A 21,025-nucleotide genomic window follows, 5' to 3' on the forward strand; every position below is an offset into this window, starting at 1 on the left:
TAAGAACGTGAGTTCCACTGGTTTCTAACTATTTAGGCTTAACTCAAAATGTCACGAGTGCTAGGCGTGTACCTTTGCTAGAAATTCAGATATCAATATCTGGATCTTATTTGTAGCCGTAATAGTTGCGTAGGCTCTCAGAAAACACAGATGCCGATAAAATTATTTTGCAGGCACAGCTGTATTGTCACGGCACCCAATGTTGTGCGGCTAGGTGCCGAGGAAACTGCAGTGGTCTTCAACCGGGGATCACCGCGGGACGTCACGTTAATCCTCCAGGATCATCCTGCGCGAATACACACCCTTTTCCGAGACACCATCAGCCTCGGCACAGGTAAGATTTCGCGCCCAAAGACCGGAGCCAGTTGTCGTATTAGCCGCGCGTATTTTCAAGTTCCTGCGGCAGAAAGTTCGGTTGTGGCTATTACTGCATTACCGAAAATATCTAGAGAACACATATGACCGAATAAGCACCTCCTTCCCCATCGATACGTTATTCAGACACGTCATGACAGTCTTATTGGTTCGCTGTAGAAATCTCTGGTCTCTGTAGGCCGTACGGCGAGACACAGTGCGGATACCTGTTTTCGAAACATCCTTTCTAATCTTGAAGCAATCTTTGATCAGCGCGAAGAAAACGAGACGAAATACGAGGAACACGAAGAAATGCCGACGAGAAACATCGACGAGCACTCGTCAGAGTTTCTTGGTGTTTCTCGTCTTTCGTCTCGTTTTCTTCGCGCCTGTCAAAGTTTGCTTCAAGATCATGAACCAACGAACTCGCACCAGAGTCGTGCTTTCTAATTTAAGTGCTGTTGGCTATGAGTGTTTAATAAAAATATTTAAGCATGCATTGTTCTTTCTAGCTTTTTTGTTGTTGAAAGTTGGGACTGTGTCACTGCGTCTACTGCAGGAGATTGACTGCTACGCACCAGTTTATATAGTACTCCTCCGCTTGAGTGCATAGGTAACTTCCCACTTTGAGACTTTTCAAATGGCATCATCCGGGACTATAGGCTATAGATTCTACCCTGTCGTACCATGAAAACAGCAACAGTGAACAGGAGAGTAAGTAGGAGTGACTAACATGATCTGATGGGTCTATGAAAGTGAGGCCCTGGCGCGATTTTTCAATAGACACGTCTATCCTGTTCTGTACTTGCACGAATAGGGCGACCACCTGCCGATCGTGGTTCCCCATAGGCGTTAGGCGACGTCAGGATTCTCACTTCTCTGTTTGCATAACTTTGTTGCAGAAACAGGCGAGGCACACTATGCAGGTCTCGTGCGAAAAAAGAAAGAAAACAAAGCTTAACGTATCGCGTTTTCTGCAAATTTAGGGCGGGAAATTCACCTTTCGCGACTTGTTTGCGTGCCGACAAGCACCGATTCCCAACTTCTTCCCTGCGGTGGTGCTTAACTCGGCCTACGTCTGACAGTTCCAACTTGACTTGCACGCTGCATGCTTTAAACATGTAGACATGCTTTAAACATGTAAATAGCTCCGCTAGTTTGCGGCATAGAAACTTTCAGCAGCTGAATCAAGCGGAACAAGTTGCTCATATAAGGTTCTACACCGACGGCGTTCTGCTTTTGTAGGCAGAAACTTTAAATAAAGAAAGATAAGACCATAGTGTCCGTTCAAGCGTTGAACTTGATTAATGATACGTGTACCTTTATACGCGTGACATCTGAATTAAAGGATCAAAGTTGTACACCTTTTGTATGAAGGAGCTTGAACGAGGTTTTTAAGGTAGCAAGTTGATTAGAATTAATATTGTACTCGACATCCAACTACGTTCGAAATCGGGTACTTGAACAAATAGGCACAAATAAAATTAGACCAGTGCAGCCACAATTTTTATTATGGTATACATTGGGCTTATCTGGTTCATGTGAGTTTAACTGACTAAAAATTTAAAATATATTCAGAATATATTGCGCCTAATTGCAACTCATATCGAGGCTAATGTGATAAGAACCGAGATGTAGATGAGACACGATAAACGTTCTTTATTATGTGCTCACCACGTAGATTCTAATGAACTATGCGCGTTGGTCTTCAACAGCAAGGTTCTGCCCATAGAGATGATGTTTCGAGCAGGTTCATTTGGGTCACTAGAGGAACCCTTATCAATCGTCAGGCGGTTTTCTGGGGTGCGATAGAGTGAGCTGGCGCGTCTTGGGAACCCGATGCCCCAAGCGCTGCACATTTAGAGATAAGCCTCGTGCGCATGTGTCCGTCCGCTGAGCGAAGAAGCAGCTGGACGAGCTTCCGTGACGGTTCGCCCCGCTCGAGCTTGTCGTCAGAGTCCGAGGGCGTTGCACGCAATTGCGCAAGTCACGTGATTAGTTTTTGGTGTGACGTAGCTTGTTTGGCAATCTCGATGACAGAGGAGTGGCCCCGAAATGCGACACCAGCTGGTATTCGCTTGTGGAAGCTATGTCTGCCCCTGGCGTTGGAATCACCGGCAAACCTAACGGAACGGCACGCGTTGTGACGTGTTAGTACACTGCGATGATCGATTCGAGGTTAAGCCAAGGTGAAGAGCGAGTTAAAGTTATGGCTTGCCGAGCGTTAAGGAACTTTCGCAAAGCGAACGTGCTGCACGGAGTTGCTCATGTAGCGTGATACGTGTTTCACCGTCGAGCATTGAGCATGCAATCACGACTACAACGTGACGCCCTGGAAATATGATAGCATGCGGCTCCGATTCGAAAAGGAAGTTGTTGACGGTGACATTTCACCCTCATGCGGAAAGATCACGAGTATAGCGCTGTGACGCGCTCGCGTCGAAGACGCCGAATGGTGTGGAAAGAGCCTGCTGACACATCATGCCTGACGGACGCGTAACAATAACGGCTTGCTTCCCTTGAACCTGCTGTCGCAGTCCAAGGCCCTTGCACGTTGCAGCATCAATAGCTTAATTGGTGTAGTTGTGACGTCAGCATCAGCATCAGCCTATATCATCACATCAGCATCATACCTATACATCAGCATCAGCCCATCAGCCACTGCAGGACGAAGGTCTCTCCCGGTGATCTCCAATTACCCCTGTCTTGCGCTAGCTGATTTCAACTTGCGCCTGCAAATTTCCTAACTTCATCAACGCACCTAGTTTTCTGCGATCCGCGACTGCACTTCCCTTTTCTTCGTATCCACTATGTAACCCTAATGGTGTACCGGTTATCCATCCTACGCATTACATGGCCTGCTCAGCTCCATTTTTCCCTCTTAATGTCAACTAGAATATCGTCTATCCCCGTTTGCTCTCTGATCTACACAGCTCTCTTCCTGTCTCTTAACGTTAGGCCTAACATTTCTGTTGTGACGTATTTGTGACGTAGTTCGCTGGAAATCATGACGAAGAAACGATACGCCTTGATATGGGATCGCTTGGCTGGAAGATTCTGCTGGCGTAAATAGCATTTCAGGTCCACTCCGTTAAGAGCGTGACAGCGTCCTATGGTGGTCAAAGTGGTTCGGAATATATTCAGTACCTTTTGTTGCTCTGCAGTAATTATATATTGACGCACTAAGAAAAAATTGATGTGAGAAATGACGTTCTGGACAGAAGGCCGCTGTCGCTGGGAAAGGTATTAGCCACGGCCAACAACAGACCATTTTGCTAATTTGCAAGCGCGCTACTCTGCGTGATCATTTTCCCAACCAATGCCGGCACCGGTCCGTTGTTCAAATGAACATGAAATGCTAGGTCTCTTGCGGTCGTCTTCATCACAGAAACCACGTCTTCGTATAAAACACGCAAACTGTGCTCGGGCCCTTGGAACGCAAAAATGACTACGACGCTATAAGTTTTGGCAAGCTCTCTCGTGAAAAGGCTAGCTTTACAAGTATGAAAACTTTCCACTGAACTGAAAAAGGGTGCTGCTAGCGCCTTAAAAAGAATTACGATAAATATCAAGCCCGTTCTAACTAGAGTTGTGTATGTTCTAAATAAACTGTTTCAAAACCGCTGGTGCAGTGTGACAGTGCAACGTTTATTTACAGTATAATTGTGCAAAAAAAAAAAGAGATTCAGAACCGAGGGGTTCCATTTCTTGTTAATAAAAGCCACATGAAGGCAAACGACAATGAAGCATAAAGGAGTTTACCGGTATTTTGTTAAAATGTAGAAATAATAAAAGGGTAATTGAAAGTGGGAGAAAAGACATATTTCCGCTGAGGTTACCGAAACCACAACCTCCGCATCACACTTGCGATGCTTTTTTGAATTCCCGAATTCTTGTGTATTTTTGTGCACGTATGTACTAAGCCTAGGAGTGTTAGCACGCACCATGCACTCACGCCCTGGCGGTGGCTTTAGAACATGCTTTCAACCGTAGACGTCACGTATAATACATGGAGTCTGTGCAAAGGATTACGAGCTAAGAAAGCCAACAGACTTCACGAGTCTAATTGCATGTCCGCCGGCGGGACCAAGGCATCTACCACAGATCCTTAATTACCCCTGTATTTCTCCAACAGACTTTATTCTATGCTGCAGATTTCACACTTTCATCACACTACACCTCTGCCATTTCAACGGCGTTTCTTGGCGCACAAACTGCTACTACAACAGACCACCGGTTATCGGCTCCGCGCATCACATGGCCAGCCCAGCTGATAACAGCGTAACACGTAATATGCACTGACGTATCGTACGCGTGTTGTAACTGTATAATGTCCGTTTGTATTTTGTTTGCACGACCGACGATATCCTCAAGCTATTCTCTTGTTGCATTTTGCCTAGGGTTGATTGCCAAAGTGGCTGGGACGAATGAATGGGCATTCCTTCAGTCATAATATTGTGGAATCGATCAAGCAGTGTATTGCGCTTGAGTGACTGCAGTGTGTATTTATTTTGTGACAAAGAAACATGAATAAAAGTGCGACGGACAGAAAACGCGATAAGATTTCGTGTTCCCACTACTGCTTTGTGCACGACTGCCCATCTTTATGCACTCAACGACGTACTTTACAGGCTAGACTCAACCTGTTAGATAATAGAGCGCTCATTGAAGAAAAGATCCTTGGGCCATGGCCTATGCATTCTTGCATACAAAAGGCGGCAAAAGCCCTTCTGCGCTTCGTGAAGGATACTTGATTGTACGAACGCTTGTGACAGCGGAGATTCTTATGCGACTGACTCTACGAATGGCTGATCGACTCTATGATTTTTCACTTCTCTCCTTATCTATTCTTCTCCTTTCCATCTAACCAAGCGTAGGGTAGCCAACCGGACACGTCCTTGGTTAACCTCTCTACATTTCCCTCTTCGTTTCTTTCTCTCTCTCTCTCCTTTTGCATCCGTTCAATTCAAAACGTCAGGATTTGTCTGCAGTCCTTGCAGTTTTCTTAGGCTTCAACCTGCAGTTCTTCCAATCGTCCTGCACGAGGCACGGGAATAGCGCGGACTGTTCCACGCTGTGTCGATGAAATGAAACGCGCGCTCTCTTCCCGCAGGGGAGTCCCGCCTAGTGCGCATGCCGATCGACCCGCACAAACTGAGCGCCGACGAGATTCGATCGGGCCAGCGACGCTACGTGTCTCTGGTGGTCGAGTGCTACGGGCTGTACAAGAAGGAGGCCCGGCTACTCATCAGCGACAAGAGCGGCTATCTGCTTCTGCAGAGCGACAAGCCCATCTACACACCCAAGCAGACCGGTGAGGGGAACCACAGAGGTTCTTGGTTTGTGGGAGTTGAAAGGTTGGGTGAAGTGAAGCACAGTAATTGTCTCTTAATAGAGGACACTCGAACCGCGCTGCACAAGGGGAAAGGGCTTGAAAGGAGGGTCAATGCGTAAGCCCCGAATCAACCAAAAAAGGAAAGGACTAGGTGACCTTCGACTTCATTTTTTGTTTGTTAGAGCTACAACATGAAAAGTTTGGCTGCTGTAAGAAGTGGCTTTTCCAAAATCATAGCTAGGAAAAACAACAAAAAAAAAAAAAGATATAGAAAACACAAAACAATGTCACAAGTGTAATAAAATCGGAAAACTGTCCGTGGATCATGGAGAGAAAAAAAGTTATAATGCTGCAAGTACAGCACAAGCGTGACACGTCAGGGGAACACAGTGGAAATTAAAAATGCATTTTATGATATATGGCTCGGTAACGACACCGCTGCCGAAAAAGGTGCTGGTAGTGCGCGGACAGAATAACAACTGTGGTCGCGGACACAAATATTTCTGTGCTAAATTTTTTCTTCGTGTTTACTTTTTACCCTGAAGCACCGACTAAACCATTATGAAGCGGCTGGGAATTCAACATAAAAAGTATTCTACCGAAGGAGCAGGAAAGCAAGATAAATTTCCACACTTAACCGAACGCTTCAATCTATCGTCTCCCCTCTGCTTTGACCTGAATGATTAAAACTTTTCTTTGCAGTTAATTTGCGAATGGTTGCTGTCGGCGAAGACCTTGTGCCCTCCATCGGGGATCTGAAGCTGGAGATCAAGGTATTCACAACACCCTTTCATTGCATAAGCAAGAAATATCTTTTCGTTGCGTCCTGTATTAAAACATTCCTCAAATAACAAACTGCACGCTTTACATGTAGCCTCTTGTGAGACCTGTCAACTTTCCCGCCACTTTAAATGCTAATCACCCTGCCGGTTCATAACACTCGCTCTAGAAACCTGCGACTCTCCCAGTATGTGATCTTTCGATGAACCCTGCTCGGCCAGTGCGGTGAACGAATTTTCTAGACAGAGGTTCCAGCAATCATAGAAAGCAAGTGCTGCCGGGGTTGCCTGAGCTCTTATCGTGCGAAAAGTTTCCAGATCAATTCGTTGGTCTGTTGTTAACCTCCCACAGTTAACCTCCCAGATTAACGAAAGTGCCCCCGATAAACTTCTAGAAAAAATTGAATTCTGCTAGCCCACAGAGTGGCTCGGTGGCTATAGCACAACGCTGCTGAGCACAAAGTCGCGGCTTCAATTTCTAAACGCAAGGGCCACATTCCGATGGGGGCAGTATGTGAAAATGCTTGTGTAGTCAAACCTCGATATAACGAACCTCAATTTAACGAAAATCGCGATGTAACGACGTATTTTTATTTACCAATTCTAGTTCAATAAGTTAACGAAACCTCGAATGAATGAAATTCACGACTTAACGAAGTTTTTTTATGCAACTACAACTTCGTTATATCGAGGTTCGACTGTACTATGCTTCTGCGTATGTTAAAGGACCCCAGGACGTCAAAATCATGCAGAGCCATTCACAACGGCGTTCCTCAAAAAATACGGTACAATTCACGGACTTTCAACTCTACAATCGAACTTTCATTTGTATTTTATCTAAAAACAATAGTTATCTGAAAAAAAAAGAAAGCTGCCACATTATTTGTTGTAGTTGAACCACCGATAAACCCATGGTAAATTGATTCTTTTCGACGTGGCACGTGGCCGCGGCGATTGTCCATCGCGTTGCAACTGACCTCTGCGCCTGCGGTGCAACTCTATTTTTTTTCCAGAACCCGCAGAACATCGTCACGTACCAGACGGTGCTTAGTGCGAAGGACAACGCCTCGGCGACGGGGATGTTCAGCCATTCGTACACTTTCCCGGAATCGCCCATCCTCGGCCAGTGGAAGGCCGTCGTCACGTACGGATCATACGTGAGACCCATGCATTTTTTTTTTGTATTCCTTGTTTTCGAAATGTTGCCTGCTTTAATAGCCGCGCGAGTTACCTTGTCGTGCCAACGACACCCAACTTCCGGTCGCGATATCGGTCGTTTTGCTTTCAGCTCACAAATAGCGCGTGCGCAAAGGAGCTGAAATAGCGGGTACTAAAAATTCAACGCGCTAACGTTTTTTCAAGGACGCTTTGCTAACGGGCTATTGATACACATATCCTGACGGCTGCGTAAAAGTCATGTGCCTATATGTTCAACGTGCCGAGGGAACATCAATCTTCTCCTGCAGCATTGCATTAGGTAGCTTATATTTACCTCACGCATAGCATGGCTTGTACTTTTAGGCGGCACACAAAACAGCACATGAACTTGAGCTTGAACTTTATTTCCATTATCGATGGAGCAGGAGAGGAAAAAAGCTGTGTAAACAGCTTGACTGGCCTTCTCCCCCCTCCTGGATACAGCAAATGACGAACAAAGAATAAAACATTTACAAAAAAAAAGCAAAATTCGGGAAAAACCACCGAATTCAATTCATCAGCCTTGCCACGTGCAATCAACTATTGTAATAGCCTTCTGGACAACATCGTTTACATCTCTGACCCAGTTATCTTCAAAGAAAAAATACGCCGCATTTTGTTTTGAAGTGTTTTCCTTTCGTTCCATTTTTTAGTTTATATATTTACCATTATATAAAAATTTTCAAATAAAAATGTTCAAACTGCTTCTGTTCGCAACCAAACTTGTAACCCCACTCACATAATACTCCAGTTGGTGCCTGTGAGGTATCTAAATAAATAAATAAATAACGCCAAACGCAGACTGTAGCTTTACGTTGATATTGTAGCATACAAGAAAAGGCAGGAAAAAACAGGCAATATATATATCTATCTACAATACACTTGCACACATATCTGTACACATCAGTATATATATATATATATATATATATATATATATATATATATAAAATAGCAGTGCAATATCGTGAAGAGTAGAGTTATGATCATAGTGTTCGTAGTGTATTTACATTTCCGGTGCTCCATGAATAAGCGAACGAAACATGCAATGAGTGACGAGAATGTGCCGCTGGGTGCCTCTTGATGCTAGTTGTTCTTTTTTATTAATATTAGTATTATTACTAAAGTCGAAAACACTAAATAACGGGACGTGGACTACCTCTCGACAATGTTCACCGACTCACTCAAAAATAAAGTTGCAGCAGCCAAGCAAACTTTGTTTTTGTGTTTTCTTTTTTTTTTCAGTTCACGCAAGAAACCGAGATAGCTTTCGAGCTTCAAGAATATGGTAAGTTGTGTTCTTCCTTCTAAATGACTTATATGGTCTGCGATACTATGGTGTAACTGATCTCTGTGCATGTCCGCGATGTTATGCATTATTCCGGTTGACTCAAATGTGTTTTGCCATTATTTTTTGTGCCTGCAGTGTTGCCCACATTCTCGGTCACGCTTACCGTTCCCAGCGTCATCCTCACGGAGCAAGACTACGTGGAGGGAAAAGTTGAGGCCAAGTGAGTGTGGATACCGTGCTACATGGGGGGCTACATAATGCAGACGTTAATTAGGCGGCTAGGTAGTTACAGGTATTTGACTTTAAAGGTGGATGCCTAAATTGCACGTTCTGGGCATCGATGCTTCATTATAACAACAAATAAGGCCTGAGCTATCTACAATAGGTTAAGAAGGGATAGGAGGGTGGAATAATCACTTCCCCAGCTGTCTGTTGTCGATTAAATATCTGTTGTCATAAATAATTTTTTAATCATTGGACTATTGTTGCTGATGGATCTATATGAGAAAGTGCGCATTACGAGAAACAGGGCGTAGTTATAGGTTAGCAAGAATCTATTAAATGAAGTCGCATAAGTGAATGAATTATATTAGAAAGACTGGCACCTGGGCCTGTTCTGGCAAGGGGTATACGAGCGCTCGTATTACACCTTCCCAAAACAGGTCACGTAATAAAAGCTTCATGATAATGAGTTAATAGCGTAATTATCAATACCTATTGTTGATGAACGATATTTTAAACCGTACTTTGGGCGGTAAAAAATTATAAGTTGCTTAGTGACTTCGGCAACAGGGTACTGGCTGTCTTCGTACATACGCGTGTGGATTGAATTTCTGCAATATTCGGACTTTGTGAGCAAATACTTCAAGGAGAATTCAATAAAATACCTTCCTGTTCTAGTATGCAAACAAACAGTCGATCAATGTCGTGCGAACTGATGTGATTAAAATCCTCATTTCACATGTGAAACAAGAAAAGAAAGACAACACAAAAAACGAAAGAATTGCAGTTTTATTCTTTTTTGCTTAAGAATGTAGCTTCCCCCCCCCCCCCCACCTTTTTTTTGTGCTACAGTGCTATTGTACCTCGCACAGCTGAATATTGAAAAGCTATATTAAATTGCCGAAGTCAACATTGGCTCTAAAATGTTTAAGGTGTATTGGAAAACATTTTTTCTGCTTCTTCTCCTCAAAGATACGTCTACGGAAAGCCAGTTGAAGGCTCGGCAACTTTCCGTTTCAAGGTCAGAAACGAAGGCGGCAAAGACCGGGAAATTGGCTCAACAAACTTCAAGGAGGTAAGTGTCTACACTGTCTTCGTAACATGACGTGCCAGTCATAGATGCGAAGAGTTCACAAGGCTTGTTCAACTTTAGGCAGCGGAATGCTGACAGGTTCCAGCAGACGGCAAAAACCTGGGGCGAAATGCAATAACACTCGCGTACTTACATTTGCGCGCAGGTTAAGGAAACCCACGTTGTCAAGATTTGTACGGCGAGCTCCCCTATCTCGCCCCTCATAGTCCACACTGCGCTATCGTGACTTCAAACCTCACAATTTAACTTATGATCGCAAAAACGTACTGCTGAGCGTAACCACAGCAATGCTGCTGCCAACTGTGATAAAGGTGTTTCCGTACCCGCCTGCGCGCCATCCAGTCATCAATGCCTCGAAAAGAGATGTTCTCTGGTTATGCCTAACAGTTTCGCACAGATTTGCCACGCTTTACGCGTGACATGTAATCTCAATCACCCGTTTCTTGTATGTACTTTTACCTGGCAGCTCTCTGCCTAAAACGGAAGGTCTGGGTAGTTGACCTTGCATGGGAAGTTAATCACGGTGGCGCATTAGTGAAGGGACGACCTCAGATACAAAATTAAATTATAAATTAAATTCTGGGGTTATATGAGCTACAACCACGGTATGCTTATGAGGCACGCCGTAGTGAGGGACTCCGGATAGATTTTGACCACCTGGGGTTGTTTAACCAGGTGGTCAAACCAGCCTTGCCTGACCCCTTTATTGATAGGTAATGTTCTACTTTTCTTGTGGAGAACCAGTGTATCTGTGGAGTCTTTGGAGATATTTCCCGAGATGTTCACGTATGCCTCCTGTACTCCTTGATTACGCAATGCCTCTATGACTGCTACTGAATCAAATGCATTTTCTTAATCTATGAAAGCCATATAGAGAGGCTTATTGAACTCCGCCCCACCTAGTTTTCTGTCGGGATGAAGTTAGGAAATTTGCAGGCGCAAGTTGGAATCAGCAAGTCAAGACAGGGGTTATTGGGGATCGCAGGTAGATGCCTTCGTCCTGCAGTGGACATAAATATAGGATGATGATAATAATTGTAATCCGTAGGTTTCTCGTTTACCTGATTGATGACATGGATGTGATCCAAAGTAGAATATCCCGTCCTGAAGCCAGCCTGTTCCTAGCTTCACTGTGATACGCCGTAAAAAAGAACCAGAAAGCTCGCCTTCGCGCATAGCGTTCGCAGCAAGCGTTTCCCGGTAAATATTACGCTTGCGTGAGCTGCAGTTGTCGGGAAGCGGGAACTGTGTCACACGAAACAGGGATTGACTTTTACACTTTAAAATGTAAAAGAACTCGCCTAGCAACTGATTTCATTTGTGTGGTGATAGCGATGCGGAAAGGCCACGCATAGTTTAGACTTCCGAAGAGCAGCGTGAACACGATAAGCGGCGACGGGAGAACCAACATCAATATGTACAACGGTGTCATGCTTAGGCTCGGCAGGACACATTGGTCACATTGGTCTATCGGATCAGGTGATACCACAGCTTCGCTGGCCAACCATCTTCACAGCGTGGACTGAAGTCCAATTTTTTTTACAGCGTCAGCTGTTATGGGCTCATACTAATAGCTGTTTCGGTTGGCGATGGTGTCTATCGGTGCCGCCGGTGTCCGTCGCAGCTGTCGCCGGGAATGAGAAAAAACAAAACAGTTACAGCCGTGATCGAACCCGGGTCTCTAATTAAATTGTAAACTGCAAGAAGGCATCCCTGTGGCTGTGTCCCAGTGAAGTTACTCCAAAGGAGAGAACGGTTGGCGATGTTAGTAATCGCCCATGTTTTCGAAATGAAATTTCGAAGAGTTTTCTTCCTCTTAAAAAATCGGCGGCATGAGAGGAAAAAAAAATGCTCAATGGATTCGGGTGCATTGCAAAAGAACATAGAGGGGACACAGCGAGACCAAATCTGTGTAAGAATTTAGAGGCGGTATACGGCATCTCAATTTTGTAAAGGAAGCTTCCAATTGCCCGGAAGGACACCAATTATTTTTACACGGGACATAAAGATGGCGGAATTTAGAAGGCGATGCTAAACTACTCTACCACTGAGCCACGCCAGCGGTATTTTTTTTTCTTTCATGATATTTATTACATTAACATGTAATCCAATAAAACATTCACGACTTGTGCATCGTCATAGAACGGCGGGCATTACAATGACAGTCACACAGAGAAGAGGCACTGTTCATACTTTAAGTGGTAATGCTGGTTCCGCTTTAGAAGGGTGGTAAGGATAAGCACCTCACCAAAATGGGGTACCAATCGGGTTGAACATCAAGAGCCATAACCGTTGAACAAATCAAGTTTATTTCTATTCTCCATCATAAACATGTTTTAGGTGCAGATTCATCTGGATGAAATTCACCCCTGTAGGTACAACCGGTTCGGCGTTGTGGTGCATAATTCTCTCCTACCACTCTCTCTCATGGAGAGCCACACCAGCGGTTGCTGGATTGAAGTGGAAACATGCCCTATACACGCGTCCTAGCGCGCGAGATGACACGCGATGTGAGATGCGCGCCGCGTAGCGTCAATACGTGTACACTTTACATTGCAGTTGCGTAATATTACACCAGTTGACACGCCATCTAACCGTTGCATAAAGCCCTGCTTTTCCAGGGGCTTTACTCCTGCACAGGCTGTGGTACAAGATATAGAAATCTTGAGGAAGAAAAAGAAGATTGTGGAGATGCATAAAAATTATAGAATGAAAAACATGTATGGCATACCTGAATAAACCAAGCAGGCCAGGTAACTGTTTGTCACCGCCCCGTTTCAAAGGAGATGCCAGTGAATCATGATGATGATGATGATGATCATCATCAACAGCCTCGTATCGTACCACGAGCCAAGGGATGTGACATGTGCGCCACGTAGTATGTGCCACTATCATCAAGGCTTTACATCTACATCTACGTCTCGATACCAGTGTTTACTCTTCGGTGCACGTTATGGCGCCTCCTCGCAAGGCACGAACCCTCTAGTATGTGTTGCCGAAAATGGAGGTCCTATGGAGGCGCTCCCAAAGCTTACGCTCTGACTGTGCTGCGTGTGCCGCGCAGGCCTGTGACTCTTTGCATTTCGCTCCCGTCGAAATGTGCGCAGAAACAAGACACACAGCCTCCGGTGTGTCTGGTTTCCGCGGTATCTTGGTCCTTGCGTAATTGCCTGTGTAATGAGCACCTGAAAAGAAGTGAAAATTGGGCGAGTTGGTAATTATTCATGCTAAAACTGTAGCGCGCCCAAAGGACAAAGAACAGCGCTTGTTTGTAAACTACCCGTGTGCTTCGTTCCTTGTGCGCGCTACAGCATTTCCATGAACAATGAGCCCCGATTTGCATAATTTGCGCATATTACTTGACAAGGACTAAAGACCTGAAAAACACCCGTCAGTGTGCGAGTGTTACTGTAGATAGGCTGTAAATCCGACCCACAAGCAATATTGTGCGTATTATGTATCCCTACGTATATGAACATATTGTCTCTTGTCACCGTTCTCATAATGACTTACCCACGCTTGTACGAACAAATGAACGCAGCTAGTTCGTGGCGAAGCGACCTTCCGCATAGCGACCGAGGAGCTCAAGATGCCTCGGCGCAAACGGTGGAGTCCTCTCGTGCACGGCAACCGGCTCGTCGTGGAAGCCGACGTGCTCGACAAGGCGACCAGCAAGCGCGTCACGGCCGTGGACGACTCTGCCGTGTTTGCGGCCTCACCGTACCTCGTAGGCTTCCGGCACACTCCCAAGGACTTCAAGCCGGGCACCATGACGGTCATTGTGGTATGCACAAGTTCATATGCCACTGCGTGCATGAAAAAAAAAAAAAAAAGCTGTCTTTGGTCTATGTTCTAGAGCTTTTGTAGAACGTTCGTACATACCAAACCTCAGAAGTTTTATTGGGCAGCCCTCCTCATTCTCCGGAGGTTCAGATGGCCAGGCGCGCTACAGTAATCGTGAAATACAGCACAGCGACGGACTTCGTCACTGGCAGAGCTCCTTATCACCCTATCATTAGCCTTATTTTGGCTTTCGTGTTTCTACAAATCTCATTTGTCAGTGCCAACTTGATCATTTAACTTCAGTCCTTCGCTTGAGCGTCTGTGTTCGATTTATGTATCTTTTGCGAAATAATAATGGATGTTCCCCAACTCAAGAGCCTTTATATAATCAATGCGCTAATTTCGCTTCATTCTATCGCACTTCAATCACTAACTGCTTTGTAGTAGTGAAGAAGCTGGCGAAAAATGAGTTGTCACCATTTCCAAAGTCATTCAGGCAATCTATCAATTCTTATTGGCTTAAAAAATTTATAATAACTGTGCTTAGGAGCGATGCACTTTCTTTCATCCTGCATCGCATCCATTCCACCGCTGGCCAATTTGACGCATAGAGCTAAAGCGAACGTTGATACAGGCGCACGTATGTTATCATTCAAAATGTCGTACAATTTTCGGGGCCTCCGTGTGGGATGGTGTCGGCATATTTCAACTGCACACAACAACTGCCGTTGCGCCACCTGGCCAGCGCTGGTTCCCCTAGTGCGAAACATCGAACGATGCGAACGTTCATGCCAGTTGGATACAGGACGGACATGCGCACTGCGTGGGTCTCGACGGTAGGCGAGGCCAAGTATTCTAAAGCGGCTCTAGGTGTCGCGGTGATGCCATGCAGTTCTGCATGCGCACGCTGGAGCCCGTTTATTTTGCCCACGACAGAACATGAAAGCAATAAGCTGATTCAAGCGCCAGCAAAATATCACTTGTAGCGTGCACACGTGTGCGTGAATAAGCAGTTAATGTAATCAGAATGAAGCAAGTAATACAAATTCAAGTATTGAGAAAACTCTTTGTTTAGAGTAAAACTGCAAAAGCTATCCGACCTAATCTCATTTCATTAGAATTTGTGTCTTTCGATGGTTTCGTTTTTTGGATATGTTGGTGTGCGTGGGTGGGTGTTGGTGGGCGTTGGTGGGTGTTGGTGGGCGTTGGTGGGCGTTGAGGCTATGATGGCGTTTCGTATGCTCGGTGTTTCGCTACCTCGCGGTTTTCTGTTTATTGCAGGCTGACGTGAAAACCCTGAACGGCAAGCCCGCTGTTGGGATCCCCTGTGCCATCACCGTTCTGGACGACCAGGAACTCGATGTTCCCGTTCAGCCGACCGAGTCCATCACAGATGCCTCGGGAAGGGCCGCCTTCTGGTGCAGACTGAACGACACCACTCTACGATTAAAGCCAAGGTAGAGACAGTCGAACTCTTGTGCTAGAGCACGAAAGAAATCACGCGAACGTTTTGTGGGTGTTCACCACTGACACGGGAGATCAGCAAGGCATTGTGCATCGACTTAAAGTGTGCGCATGGAACCAACTGTACATTGTTCTTTACTTCATTTTCTTCTCTTTTTTGTGTAATAATGAACAGTAGGGAAACGAGGGAGACAGACCTGGAGTCAACCATTCGTCAAGGGGATATCTAAGGGCAAGTTCCTTTGCCGAAATGTTGGCTTCAGGCTGAGGCTTTCTTTGTTCAGCCATTGTGGCCATTCAAGTCAGCCATTCAAGTTAGCGTCTTCATGTAAACGATTTGTGTTGTGTACATTTTTGAACCTGTGTGGCTATAAAATCGTTCCTTGATTCTTAATTTTGAAGTTCTACTCTTTTGTATTATTTATCACTTTAGCTTTATCGCACCTTAAAGTGTACGTGTTATGCACAACAGACGATATCCGAACTACCGTAAGCAGAAAGGAAAAAATATGCTTCTTCTGATTGAAAAAAGCCTGGATTTTTTAACTGCTGTGGCGCCTTCAACAGGAACATTATCTGTCCTCTGGTAAATAAATGTATCTGCTGGTTTAATGAATAAATGAACGGGCTTCGTTTCGCATTAAACGCAAACCTATATTTTTACCTATACCACGTGTAGCGGCGATAATCATTCCCTTGCTTTTTAAAAGACGATAGCAAAAAAAAAAAAAAATCCATCTAACATTTTGGACAAGTAATACGTATTAACGGAGATTATTGTAGGATTTAACGGCGTTCAAAAATAACGTGACATTTACAATGAAATCACAACGTGACGCGATCCTGCTTAGCACACTGAACCCATATCTGTGTGTTATCGCTTCCTGATTTCCTTTACAGATACGAATGATATAGCTGCTAAAGTTACTTGTGTTCTACATTGTATAATGACTGGAAAAGTTTCCCGCCAGTGTCGCGTTCTAGCTAAAAGTTACCTACAGACCTGAGTGCACTCTGTTTAGAGGAGTACTGACACACATATTAGAAGCTGTAGAAACTCTGCCACATGCATCTCACGCGTAAAAGGATGACACCTGCAATATGAATTTTGGGAAACAGAATATTATTATATACTACTAGAACTGGTCCCACGACGCTGGACCTGGCGTCATGGACGTCATCGTGACATAAAGACGGAGCAAAATTTTGTGTCATCGTGTGGAAATAATTCTGGGTATGACGACGTTGCTCGTAACATAAAAAAAAAGATAATTAAGGAGAGGGCTGCGCGGGTTTCTTGTGGATGGCGTTCGCGTGTGGCGGCAGCAGCAACCACAACAGAGCGAGTCAATGCGTGATGACGTCATGACGCATCTACCACCCGGGTACCGAACCAGAACCAGTTCGTGGAAAGCATTGCAGAGAATTATTTAGGGAACCACGTCGCTTGTCAGTATTTGTTTTCTAGGGCTTAGAGAGTTCAAACTTTCATTTACAGCACACAAAATTGAGAAGTCGGCAATCTCATGTCAGCATTCTTTGTAACATGAGGCTGGGGGGATATTAAAATTGTGGCTATATAGGGGCAGACGAGAAGATAAAAGGAGGTGTAACTTTGCAAGAAGCGAGAAGACCCGTGAATAACAATGATAGCCATAAGACTGTGGGGCGAAACCTTGATGTCCGTAATTAAATACCAAGGTGGCAGTTACCGTATTTATTCGAATTTAGGGTGAGGTTTTTTCCCCAAATGTTTAGCCTCGAAGCCACCCATTTTATACACGAATTTTGCCTTTAAGTGTGGCTTCACGGCAGCGCGCAGCTCTTCTTGCAGTGCGGCTTTGCGGCAGTGTCCGCTGTAATGCCATGAAGCCACATTATAAGGAGAAATTGGCGCTGCCCTGAAGCCATATCTACAGGCAAAATTCGCATATAGCCTGCACTTCGCGTGTTGAAGCTCTCAACTCACCCCCCCCCCCCCCCCCCCCCCATCCTCTTTATTCATGCCCGCCATTTTGCATGTTGGCTGTGTTAGTAATTCAGAATTTCTAGAGTTCCCCGCCGAGTCTCGATAACCCGTCGGCTACTCTGTATCGCCTTATATCGGTGTGCATACTCAAGTTTTTTTTTCCTTGACTTCCCCAATTGCACCCTCGCCTTATAGTCATGATCGCCTTATAATCGAATAAATACTGTAGTCCTTGACAGCCTCCTCCAAAAGCTCCAGAAGCGGCCTTCCAATGGTTTTCATGTAAACTGTCTCCGGAGTCGAGTAATCCTCTGTGGAGACGCCGCATCAGCTAAAAAGATGGCATTCGCGAATTCTTGCGCATTCCTAGTGTTTCGCTTTCAGCTCATGCCGGTATCGATAGACACCTAATAAGAGCTCGAATAGATGTGCTAAGGCCTTTGCATTGTGTTTCTGCAGGTTCAGACACGGGACTCGCAATACAGGCCTCACCAGCAGTCGGAAGGAAACATTGCCGTTGAGGCGTTCAATTCACCCACGCACGCTTTCGTGGCGTTGAAGCGGATTGACACACGGAAATCGTTCAAGGTGCGGTGATGTTTGTCTTTATATGCATTTTTCATAATTTTCTATTTGACATCTATACTATTTTTCTCTATATAATGGCCTCGTTATAATTTCGTTGAACATTATTTTTTTTAATATAGCAAAAGTGTACCTCACTCTGGTAGCCTGAGCTCTCACCACCATTTTTCTATATGCAGGTTGGCGAGTACTTCGATAGTCACGTGACAGTCGAGCCGGCGGACATCTCACCAGTTTATTATCTCGTAAGTACAATGCAATTACTTACTTATTATTACTTACTTATTATTATTGTGGAGTCACGTGATCATAAATTCACTAGTTACATGATCGTTCCCTCACTACCACAGATAAACAATTATTTTTTCGAATATTTTGACTTCCCTCGCCGTATACCCTACGCAACCGCTTATTCACCTCGAAGGGCCCAAACTCGCTCAAGCCGCACGCCCTCCCGCACGTATGCGAACGTGCGGAAAACTGCACATGTTGGCACACAGCTATTTCTTTATTTCCCAGCTTGGGACTTTTTCCTTTCAGAAGCTCTTTTACTTGTGCGCGCGTTGTCTCCGTAGCTTTCCTTTCATTGCCATAGAAAGTACTTTGCGAGTATATCTCTTTCACCTTACGGTCCCTTCTTCCTCCTTCCCCACACTGCTGTCTGATGTTCAGGTGTCTGCAGTCCACGCGCTGACAGTTAAGGGCGTGGTCAGCAAGCTTTCCTCTTCTCAGTCAATCAATCTTCCGTTCTCTCTGTCTCTCTCTTTCAGACCTAACAGCTCTATTTCAAAACATTTCTCGAAGACTTGAGAGCCGGCTTGTAGATATTCCATGACTAATAAACTTTAAGCGCGAGGGAGACAACAGTGACGACAGAAGCCCAGCGTAAAAAGTACTTTTATCCCGCATATCGTGAGCACATCCCTCTTCACCCAGCATTCTTTCTTAGCCATGAGCCGCTGTTTTATTTTAGTGCAGTCTTGAAGTTTTTAGCAGACGTCAACACTTTACAAATCAACTGGCCAGGGTATCTGTAGTGCAGCCTCGTCTTGCAGGCTGCAGCTGCAGTGCAAAAAAAGTTTTTACAGCACGTGCCTCTCAGCCTTTGACTTCAAGGAACCTGATAAAGCACTAATGCTATTGTATACGTTTTATCATATCATCAATTTGTAACGCAATTTTTATAGTCATAACTTTAACCATCACTAATTATCATTATTTTAATACCAATATATTTTACGCAATATACAGCGACTTGCTTTTAGGCCTTTTTACAGCCGCCATTACATCAACCATTTATAACTCATAGTCCACTGTATTTATAGTACATTGAAAAACCATCACCATCTGTCATGGCGCTCTTAGGCCATATCTGGCCCTTGCGCCAATAAAAACCACATATTGTGACGTCTCGGTTGGGACGACGTTTATTAGGCCCGGGAGCTCGTCAGCGAACCAGCGCAGCACATAGGTGATGATGATGATCACATATATAGGAGAAGAGGAGGATAGGTAAAATTGTGAGGATGATGATGATAACATACAGATGATGATGATGTGCGTAATAAACGCCCACAATATTAATATTAGGACAAGCACAGACGAGCGCTTCACCTTTTCTCTCCTGTCATCACGGTCGGCTTCCTTGCGCCTACAGTTTATTACACATTTCTGTGGTTGCGCTCTTAGCCTTGTGGGAGCGGACATGCTGCAGTTGGCGCAGAGTTATAGCTCATGTACCCTGGAGACGGCGGGGTAACAGATGCCATTCGCTGCAACTGGGCCTCGGCGCGAACTCGAGCTTCACCATCCGTGAATTTCGCAGGTAACGCACCGCGGCCAGACGAAGCAGCACGGCATTCTGGAAGGCGGCAGCTCGCGGACGCATCGATCCGTGAACTTCGCAGTGACAAGGGACATGAGCCCCACCATTCGCGTGCTCGTGTACGCCTTCCACCGGGGCCACCTGCTCGCCGACTCGCTCACGGTCCAGGTCGAGGAAGTTTGCTCGGAGTCGTCCACCGTAAGCGCAGCGTTGTCGTTCATAATTAAAAAAAAAAAGGGGCCCTTGACAGGCCTTAAAAGGCCTTAAAGTAAAGCCATTAGAAAAAGGCTCCTTCTTCAGGCCTTAAAAAAGGCCATTAGAAAAAGAAGAATAGAAAGGACTTAGTTCTGTACTGAAGACTGAGCTTAAACTGAGCTGCTGCGAACTTGTCATGCATGCATACTCATGGGACACCCGTGTGGCAATGGCTAAATATTGCAAAGTGTGTCGCGCATTTGTGTAGCGCTGTGGAGAGACGTTGGATGTTGGTAGAGCTTTGAGTCGAGGAATCGTTCTCTGTATTACCTTAATTATCACTTTAGTTTTAATGATTATTTACGAATACTGCCGTCTCCAACTTGAGGCGTTGCAGAAGCGAGTAGAAAGAGCGAAAAATAAAAAGAGAAATACATAAAAACATCAAAAAACAACATGGTGAAGCCAACCTTCCGCAAAATACGGAAGTGGTATCTTCCGTAAAGTAATTTGGGTGGAGCTCATCTATGATGACTATCCAAGTATGCGAATAGCATTCGTTTGAGACGAAAATGATTCCGGAGAAGTTTTAATTAATTTTTGCTTTATTGTCGCACAGAAGAAATGTCGTACAGGAAAAATGCCGCACAGAAATGGTATTTAGCAGTGTATTTTGTGTATAGTGGAGCGTTATAGTGAAGCGCCTGCCTTCTTCGCAAGGAAATCACAAATACACTGCATCTGCAATGGTAAAAAATTAAAATACATTCAGTGGCGGGAAAGACGGCGCTGTCTGTCGCTAGGAGAAAAACTTCCTATTTTTGAGAGTGCCGTAACCACAGGCTACGTTTACTTCGGATTCATTCTGTATGAAATTGAAGTACTGATACCAAACATGGTATCAAGCCAGAACGATGTGTCACCTCTTTGAGC

At 44.9% G+C, this 21,025-nt stretch overlaps 1 protein-coding gene across 1 annotated transcript in view; it reads left to right on the forward strand.

Annotated features, from left to right (window-relative positions):
* Positions 1–21,025, forward strand: part of LOC119466398 (complement C3-like) — a 110,084-nt gene that overhangs the window by 25,952 nt on the left and 63,107 nt on the right. The window contains 13 exon segments of the mRNA XM_037726910.2: positions 174–334; positions 5,468–5,668; positions 6,392–6,462; positions 7,482–7,625; positions 8,911–8,953; positions 9,092–9,176; positions 10,151–10,253; positions 13,813–14,055; positions 15,336–15,468; positions 15,471–15,511; positions 17,947–18,075; positions 18,252–18,317; positions 19,898–20,095. Coding sequence (XP_037582838.1) covers positions 174–334; positions 5,468–5,668; positions 6,392–6,462; positions 7,482–7,625; positions 8,911–8,953; positions 9,092–9,176; positions 10,151–10,253; positions 13,813–14,055; positions 15,336–15,468; positions 15,471–15,511; positions 17,947–18,075; positions 18,252–18,317; positions 19,898–20,095 — 1,618 coding nt within the window.

The sequence above is a fragment of the Dermacentor silvarum genome, chromosome 10 (genome assembly GCF_013339745.2).
Source record: "Dermacentor silvarum isolate Dsil-2018 chromosome 10, BIME_Dsil_1.4, whole genome shotgun sequence".
NCBI classification, from domain to species: domain Eukaryota; kingdom Metazoa; phylum Arthropoda; class Arachnida; order Ixodida; family Ixodidae; genus Dermacentor; species Dermacentor silvarum.